This window comes from Tasmannia lanceolata, unplaced genomic scaffold (assembly GCF_043159265.1).
Source record: "Tasmannia lanceolata isolate RefF3 unplaced genomic scaffold, GAP_Taslan_0.1 ptg000015l, whole genome shotgun sequence".
Lineage (NCBI taxonomy): Eukaryota > Viridiplantae > Streptophyta > Magnoliopsida > Canellales > Winteraceae > Tasmannia > Tasmannia lanceolata.
In genome coordinates this window covers 50,892,809-50,902,358 of record NW_027518692.1, presented here as the reverse complement: position 1 = coordinate 50,902,358, position 9,550 = coordinate 50,892,809, and the positions used below count along the sequence as shown (strand labels likewise).

At 36.8% G+C, this 9,550-nt stretch overlaps 1 protein-coding gene across 1 annotated transcript; it reads right to left on the bottom strand.

Moving 5' to 3' along the window:
* Nucleotides 1-2,834: 2,834 nt before the first annotated feature.
* Nucleotides 2,835-7,311, bottom strand: LOC143892061 (Protein phosphatase 2C family protein). The gene is given in 7 exon segments (XM_077396529.1): nucleotides 2,835-2,972; nucleotides 3,656-3,672; nucleotides 3,675-3,772; nucleotides 3,836-3,857; nucleotides 4,540-4,795; nucleotides 5,525-5,863; nucleotides 7,255-7,311. Coding segments are annotated over 7 exon segments (927 nt in total).
* Between the last annotated feature and the right edge of the window lie 2,239 nt (nucleotides 7,312-9,550).

The window sequence follows — 9,550 nt, the reverse complement described above, 5'->3', positions numbered from 1 at the left end:
TATATATTGTGAGGGAATTGCTAGCGTCCATCGCAAAGGGGTTTTTGCGGCTGGTCTGTCGTACATCAGACCAGCCACCTCGTTAATGAAGACAACAGCTTTTGTCTCCATTCACGAGGTGGCTGGTCTGGCGTGCAACAGACCAGCCGTGAAAAGCCTTTTGCGATGGAGCTTAGCAAATCCGTAAAGAGTAAATATTACATTCTTCAGCTCATTTTTTTTAGGGAATTGCTAGCGTCCATCAGGCTTTCCACGGCTGGTCTGTCGCACTTCAGCCACCTCGTGAATGGAGACAAAAGCTGTTGTCTCCATTCACGAGGTGGCTGGTCTGAATCGCGATAGGGTGATAGACCAGCTGCAAAAAGCCTTTTGCGATGGAGCTTAGCAAATCCCTTTTTTATTGGTCTTATCATGAATTGTTTTGCACTTTTGCACCTTACTATTTACCCTATACAGTCAACTATGTAACTGTTCATGACCACATTTGAAATACCGGAAATGATAATGCCACTCCTACAATTGGAAATAATTTCGGATGGAGCATACTAGATCCGAATAGAGGGTGCTGGTGTACTAAAATACCCTTCATTTTTTTTGTTTATTTATATCTATTCATGAGCGGCAATTTCATAATATTTAAAAATCCTACTAAAAAAACTCGTAAATCCCTCTAAATACTACACGACAAACAAGTGGAGCGCAGAAATCATTTCCCATTTCTTGCTTTTCATTTTGAGGTCTCTCTCTCTCTCTCGTTTTTCCCTGCTGGACTCTACAATGTCAACTTGGACCTAATAGGCTCCAATGGACGGTTCAATTTGAAATGGATTGTGAAGACCTAGAGTAGGATAGGATCCGACTGATAAGAAATCTAAACGGATCTTTGGCTAAGACATAGGCGGGTCCTATCAGAAGTGGATCCATTATCAACAATTAGGCATATTTGATATGGCCAATCAAATTAAAGCTGTCTTTACTGTCTTGCATATAGAAAGAGTAATGACTGACTTGGTGGTTGTACAATTATAAGAGTGACGATACCCACCCTTACTGAAGTTGGCACTACCATGTTTTGATAATTGCACTAACTCAGCTTGTCTTTTATTATTTTTAAACCTCAATCGAAGGTTTTTGCAGTAACCAAAAAGCTCCCACAAGCCAAGCCAATTAAAAAGGAAAATACGAGCTGAGTTTGTGCAATCATTAAGGTACTGCCAATATTAGTAGCCTATAAATATATAAACTTTGAGTAATGCTAGATTCACAGGCGCACTTGCAAGAATTGGGTAAAGGGCGCCCCTATGGTTAATATCATAATTTTCTGCGCCATCTTAAATGGAATTTGCCCATTGGGAGTGCCCTTTGCCCCTTTTTTGCAAGGGCGCCTGTGACTGTGAGTCGTCAAATAAATAAATAAATCTATAATAAACCAAAGGGCAGTGATAAATCGACCCCCTAATATCTTAAATCGACGCCCACCCCTCTCTCTCTCTCTCTCTCTCTCTCTCTCTCTCTCTCTCTCTCTCAGCACCACCCTATATGGGGGTCGATTTATCACCCCCCCTAAACCAAATTACCATCTCCTTTCAAACATTTCATGAAATTACAGAAAACGTCCATGAAATCTTAAGAGAGCAGACAACTCTGGTTTAAAGTCACACATCCGCAAAAGGCAGAATTTTGTTTGCGTCCTTGTGCTAGGCAATTTCGCGGGAAGCAACTCCATGGGTGCCAAATGGGGGTAGTTTTGTCATTGTGAGACAAATAGTGGTATTTTTGTCATACAACACCCGTTATTTGTGCAATATTGAGTTGTGCCATGATCATTAATCAAGATATGTTAGTGCAAATCACTCCCTTTATTTTGTTCCAACTTACAAATCACAAAATGGGATGATAAATGCTGGAAACAATTGGCACTGGATCCCACATTGTGGACATCTACTTGTAATTTGGACCGTTGATCTTTTGGGACATCCCGCATGTTCTAGGATCAACAAATCAAGGTGGGGCCAACGACAATCCGCTGGACTTTCATTCGGAAGTTGGATCAATGGACCCGATCATATCCATGTGGACACATAGAGCCCAAAAGTTAATCCTAAGTGTGATTGTCATTTTAACAAAATGCAACTCAACCCATGTAGGGTTTTTGTAAGTCCAATGGTTTTCCACCTTGGCATTCCCATCTTATTTTGATGATTCCAATACACAAGTGATTTATGATCACTAATGTGTTTGATTGTCTAAGTTGTAGATCACATTAGTGCTAAGACAACATTGCTTGGATTGAGACCAAGGAGATCTCATTGGACCACATCATGAAGGCCAAAGACATCAGAGATCCAAGACAAATGAAGACTTGAAGAATCCATTGCACCTGTAGATTTAACTTGTGTGCTTGAATTTCTTTTTGATCTCTTAATCTTCAATTTAGATTTGAGTTTTCAAAGGATTAAAACTTGTTAGAAACCTAATTAATTTTCACTTCTCATAGTTGCTGTACTCGGGACCACCCTTGGAATTTCAGTTTTCCTCTAAAAATCTTGATTGTTGTTGCAGTCTGATTGAACGGTTAGGATCACCAATTCAGCATGGTACCCCCCAAAAAATACTATATAGCCTTGTGGTGGCATGACATTGTCACAAAATTACCAGGTAAAAAGATGTTGAAACAACCAATTACTCCAAAAGCTTAAGCTATTAGGTTTGGTGTTATCTAATCATTTATACTTCAAAATCTTGACATAATCCAAAATTATAGTCATAATTAAATAAATGAAGAAGAAAAAAAGAAGAAGGAACTTTTGATGTATGGAGAGAGTGCTCATCGCTCAAACCAAGCGAATTACTAAACATGAAATGTTTGATTTGGTAAACCTGAACAAAGCTTCCTTTGCTAGGCATTCTGCTGCTTCCTGGGGATCTTCCATATGCCTGATAAGATTCACAGCCTCCTGATTCATCATCGCCTAAAAAACACAGCATTTTCCAATTAGTTATAAATTACCAAACCAGAGAGAGAGAGGGCTACTACATGCAGTCAATATTAAGTAATTTTTATATGGTGTGAGCCCATATAGTCCATATTTTTCAAAAAAGTACTGTACGGCCAGGATGATCCAAAATTCCAAACTGTCCATTTGATGGGCCACAACGTAAATAGGTTGTCCCCAAAAATCGGTTAAATAGGATGATCCCAACCCTCCGATCTATAGAGGTATCCATAATATGCAGTTCTTCTATAGATTGGAAGGCTAGGTTCAACCTATGGAGGTGTTTTTTTGGGCACAGCCTATTTACATTGTGGCCCATCAAATGGGCGGTTTGGATCATCCTATGGTATGGGCCATACATTACTTTTTGAAAAATACTGGTCTATACCGAGTTGCACTATATAAAATCTCCATTATTTACACCCCCTTTCTTAGCATTTCCACCCTCTTTTGTTTGTCTTTCCTGAAAATGAAGGAAAGACAAACAAAAGGAAGAAACGCAACCATTTTTAGGAAAAGACAAACAATAGTGGGTGGAAATGCTGGATAAGGGGGGTGGGAATATCATTTCCCATACAAAATCTTCATTACTTGGAAGAAAAAACCCAGATGATAAAAATGAAATTAACTATTGGTTTGGATGATGGGGCATGTCTCACCTCCCATATTCCGTCCTAGCCAAAATGATGAATTCTGTATCAGGGTTGATCTTCTTGATATTCACAACAAGCTTAGCACTTCTTCCATGTCCATGGGCCATGAGTTGCATTGCCCATCTGCATCCTCTTCATTTGCAATATTCCTGTCCCAAAAGGATTGCAGGGCATCAGATACATTACTCAAAGAATCTACACAATTTACCTAGTCGATACAAATTGAGAAAATTATGTCCTTATTGTTAAAGCACACGATTCATGAGAGATAAAGAAATAGATTGAACTGAATAGAATGTATGTTCCACCCTTCCAAGGGTCGGCTAATGAATCATTTAGAAAAATTTTATGAAGGAGGTGAAAGAATCTAGTAGGCTCAAATTGATTGAGTCTAATCCTCCTGACACTAGTGTAGTTCGTCTACATGGATCATTTTCTTCCATTCTCTCCTATCCAAGGTCATGTTCTCTTTTATGTTCCTAACCATCAAGTCTTTCTAGGAACATGACGAAATTATATATATATATATATATATAGAGAGAGAGAGAGAGAGAGAGAGAGATAAGCATTCATCTTTTAATAATGGCACTCTCCTCTTCATTTTAAACTTTTGTAATTAGCTATTAAGGCTGTTACAATTCTAAAAAGGCTGCTAACAGCCAATAAAAAAGCGATTAAGAAGTGTAGAAAACCATTATCATAGCAAGGGACTGCAGGTATGATCTCTCTCTCTCTCTCATATAATTTTTAGAGGTTCCCAAGGAATCCATTTAAGTGCTATAGCTATTTATTGCACCAAAGTTCTATGAAGGAAGCTAATCTCCCTGTAGATTTCAATTTTTATACTCAAAATAAAAGTGTGTGAAAGCAGAAGAGAATTTTTTCAGAACCTGTTATGGCCTTCATAGAGAAATGTCTCTTGGCTATGGTTGGGTTCCCTTTTCCCATTTGAATGGCCATGCCATCCCTGCACATAACAGCTTTGTAGTCACCAACATTTGCTGCCACAAGCTTCTGCCCATTGATCATCACAACAGATGCAGAACCCAATTCACCCATTCCACTTGCTTTCACTTCGTGTTTCTTTCCTTTGGCAGAGAGAAACGCTTCCTTCATTGTGACTTTGGTTTGTCCCCATGTTTGAGGCTGCAAGAGGTAAGATCAAACAAACAAATGAACAAATTACAAACTATATCTATAGATGAGGCATAGTAACAAGTTCAGATTCGGGTATAATTCAGCAAGGCAAACGTTTGAATAATTTGAGAAATGTCTAAGAGTTTGGGGGAAATTAGGAGCCATCTCAGATGAATTAAATCAATAAGACAAAACATACTAAAAAGTGAGCCTGTGTAGCTGTTGTCTCCTGCAAAATGGTTTTCCGCAAAATTGCCTAGCAAATCCCTACACACACACTTGTTTTTCTAAACAAGGCCCAACAAAAGTATGGAAAGATGGTTATGTGCATGAATTTGCTAGATTAAGATTTGAGCTCAGTTTTCACTAAATATCTTTTCATAAATTTTTATCTCTCACGAGATCCGCATATAGTATATACACGTTTAATTCGGAAAATTCGGGTTTATTTTGAAAAATCACATCTAATTCGAAAATGTGAGAACTTTTGGATTATTCCAGATTGTTTAATGTTTAAAATTGGTATAAAAAATTCGGGACTTCTCAAGAATTTTTCAATTATTATGAGAATTTTGTAACTATGATACAATCTATTTAATCCTTTCTAACTTAATCAGTTAGTCTTATAAGTTCTTACTATTCTCAGAAAGCTATCCACTGCCAATCAGAGAAGTGTTTACTACAAAAAGAAAAAGAAAAAGAGTTCCATTATAAAAAATAAAAAAAAGGGAGTGTAGAAATCAATTCTTTATCATTTCTAGGAAAGAAAGAAAAGAAGATGTAATTGAATAGATAATTGGAGTGGCTATAGGAATGCAGTATTAACCCATTTAGCTTATTGTCAAAAAAGAGATGTGATTGAAGGTATTTGGTCACTCCAGCTCCCATATGCCCATCAAAAACTCCAAAGAACCACATCTCCAAACCTTTCATTTGCCTCTTTTGTGCCACAACAGTCTCCTCCAATCCATCCTCAACTACATAGAATCCATGAGAAATTGTCACCCATGGACTCTTATTTGTTATCAGCTTTTGGCCCTCAATTCCTTCTCTCAGCAATCTTCTTAACTGAATTGCCTTCCAAAAAACAATACAACAAACTAATTAATTACCACAAAACATAATTTACATTGCTCTTTATGTATATTCCAAACAAACATTTTAGCAGATTTTAACCTTCAAAACAAGAAAATTAGATAAGAATGGAAGTTTCTGATGATATCTGTTGTGATTAAGTGATTATCCTTTTATTTTGGGTTTTGAGGTAAGTTGGTATGGCCCGCTCTTCTACTTCTTTTTTTCATCAATAAAATTTCAGGGTTATCTTTTCTAGTGTGTAAAAAAAGTGGGACTTTTAGAAAAAAAAATTTTGGTTTCCAAACTTTTCTAGAAAATTCCTGCAATCCAAACAGGGATGGAAAGAAGGGAATATAAAAAGAAATTTTTCTAATAAAACAATAATAAAAGGGAAATGTTATCAGCACTACTGTATTTTGATGAGGGCACTCCTCACTTTTATTAAAAGTATGGTATGGGGGTATGGCCCTCACCATAAGATCATCCAAACCGTCCATTAGATGGGCCACAGCCTAAATAGGTTGTGCCCAAAAAATTATTTCAATAGTTTGATCCTAACCCTCCGATCTATAGAGGATTAGGATCAACCCTCTAGCATTCAGATCGGAAGGTTAGGATCAATTTAACCTATTTAGGCTGTGGCCCATCTAATGGACGGTTTGGATCATCCAATGGTGTGGGCCATACCGCACTTAAAATAAAGTGATGAGTGCCCTCATCAAAATACAGTAGTGCTGATAACATTTCCCTGATAAAATCCAAAAACCCCACTATTAATTTCTAACAAAAATTCATAAACTTTCCTAATAAAGTAAAAATGAAATATAAAAAAAACCAATATAAATTTCTTCAAACAGACATTTCAAAGACCCAAGAGAGAGTAATTAAGGCCCTATTTCGGATTCAGAATCTGTTCACAAAATCCAAAACAAGCAAGCCTAATAAAAAAGAGAAATTCACTTTGCCTATACTGAAATGTATTCAAGGAGAATTTTGTAGGGTCTGAAAAAAAAAAAAAAGAGAAAAAAGTAAAGAAAAAACTACCTTGAGATTTTGTAGAAAATAGTCTAAACCCATATATTGCTCTTGTATATCTTCACAAATGAAATGAAGATTAAGGTTGTGGCCTGTGGGGAATTTAAAGAAATGGGTTGGAACAAAGTATTTTAATAAGTATAAAAAAAATCGCAAAGAACAAATAAGGATAGAACGTAAGTAGCTGTTACAAGTCAATTAAAAGAAGTTGAGAAGATCTTCTCCCGCAATTTCAGTTGCTGCAAATTAGATAGTCGTTACGCGTTTATCACCAATAGAAGTGATTAAGTAGCATTAATATTGGTGCATAAAATGGTCAAATAAGTAAAACCAAAATGACCAAATCACCCTTACACCATGCATAGCATTAGGGTTGCAACTTGCAACTCGGTTTGGGCAGGTCTGGTTTCCATTACCCTACCCTACGCTAGAAATTATCTTGAGTCGGGTCGGGTTTAGTTTTCTTTGGGAAAACACTAGATTCAGAAACCTGACCTACCCAAGATAGTTTCTCGGGTTGGTTCGGGTGGAGTCTAGTTTTTATTATTCAGCATAGGATAATGACTAATTTCAAAGATTGTAGAAAACAACAATTTTTCATGCCAAAAATCTCTAAATTTGTATCATAAGTGCATAAATTTAAAATGGAAATGACTTTTTTCACATCACAAACATGATTAGCCCAATGAAAACAATTATATCAATATAGTAGAAAATAATTTGCTATGTTATTAAAGAGATATTTAAGAAAGGCTTAGTGCAGTTATAAGAGTCGGGTCCGGTTTTGGCTTTTTTCTTTCTTGAAACCCACCCAATCCAAGACCCGTGATATCTAAATCGAGCGGACTTATTTTCAGGTCGGGTTGATGAGGGGCGAGTAAAACCCTACCCAAGTTGCAACCTTATTTAAGAGTGTTTTTGGGTCAGGCTCAGCCCAAACCCGTCTGGTTCAACCCAATTTCAGCTCAGGTTAGGTTGGGAAAAGCCAACCCAATTTAATTTCAGGTTGGGTTAGGGTTGAGGCCTTGGGAACACGACCTGACCCTCCTCTAATTTTAGTGTGATTTTCAAAATCTCAGGAGTGGGTTAGAAGGTTCAGGTTAGGGTTGAAAAATTTATATGCTCGCGTTGGATTAGTGTTGACTGTCCTTGAGCAGAGGCTCGGTTTGGTCCATATTAGGGTTGAGGGAATGCTATCTCCGGTTGGACTAGGGTTGGCCACAACCGGCCCCAGTTGCACCTCAATTACATAGGAATTTGAGAGAGAGAGAGAGAGAGAGAGAGAGAGAGTATTCCACTAAATATACCAAGTATGAAAACAGAGTGATGATTTCAGTATACCACTAGAGAGAGTATTCCACTAAATATACCAAGTATGAAAACAGAGAGATGATTTCAGCACCCCTTTTTGTAATTTGGCTAGTAGAGGCTTTAAAAATTACACCCACAAAGGATTTAGAAAATAGAAGCAAAGAAATTTGGTAAACAATTTCAGGTCTGACTCTTGATATTCAGAGTAATATTTGTCTTTTTCTTTCTTACTTATCATTTTTACCTATTTCTGTACTACTCTTAACTGTTATGTTATCCTACACTTTGGTTTTCTAGTGTTTTTTGGCTTTATTTATATAACAAGCATCAATAAAAATTTATCTGTTTTCGTAAAGGGAAATTGATATCCACACTCCCTTATTTTGAAAATGGCATTACCTTTGGGAGAACTGGAATAGCCGCGTTAACATTTAAGTAGGAAATCGTAAATGAACAGAGGTGTGTCTTATGAATTCAAGAGAATGCGGATATCTTTTCATCTTGTAAATCCTAGAATTTATCAATTGAACTCTTCTTATATTTTATTTCCAATACAAAAATGATTGACAACCAATTGAAAGATTAGAAGATTTGGGGAATATGAAAATGGGAGGAGAAACGAAAAAAGAAAGGGAACAAATCATTAATTCCTGAAAGCCTTTCTCTTTAATTATAACAACATATGAGACTTTTAAAGCATACTATAAAATAAAAATTAGTAAACAATCAAAGCTTGGAAATCATTTATTCTAGCAAACTACCTTAAGTACTACTATGATTGTGAAGTGCTTGGTTAGAAAGAGTTAGTCTTGTTACGGATGATGGTCATTTTACTTGGTTTATTACCATTTTCTGACTACACTTGTCACAACCATCCATCAAAATACGAAAAGATGAACTATGCCCGTAACTAAAGGCCTTTCAGAATTTTTTTAACAAGGTGTTTTGTTAGAAATAAACTCCACTCTGTTCCATCTGAATTGGCAAGAGTCATAAAGAAAAGAAAAGCCCATGCCATACCCAAGTGATCAGTCAGAGTTGGGAGGAAGCCCTCAAGGGAGAGGGGAATATGGATAACATAACTCACTAGACTGCTCTAGACGATTGAATCCATGGAAGCATTGGTTTATACATTCCTGTTAGTCTGACTCTAGGAATAAATTATTTTCGCAATCTTTTACTGAGAACTGGTTGAAGTGACTAAATATTGGAAATAGGGGGCATCGAGGATGGTTGATGTTGAGAAAATATAGACCTCTCGTAGGAAGGCTGGCTAGAGATTTATTGTAAAAACATGAGTTCCAATTCATAATGAGAATATTTCTCGGGAAATGTTATCTT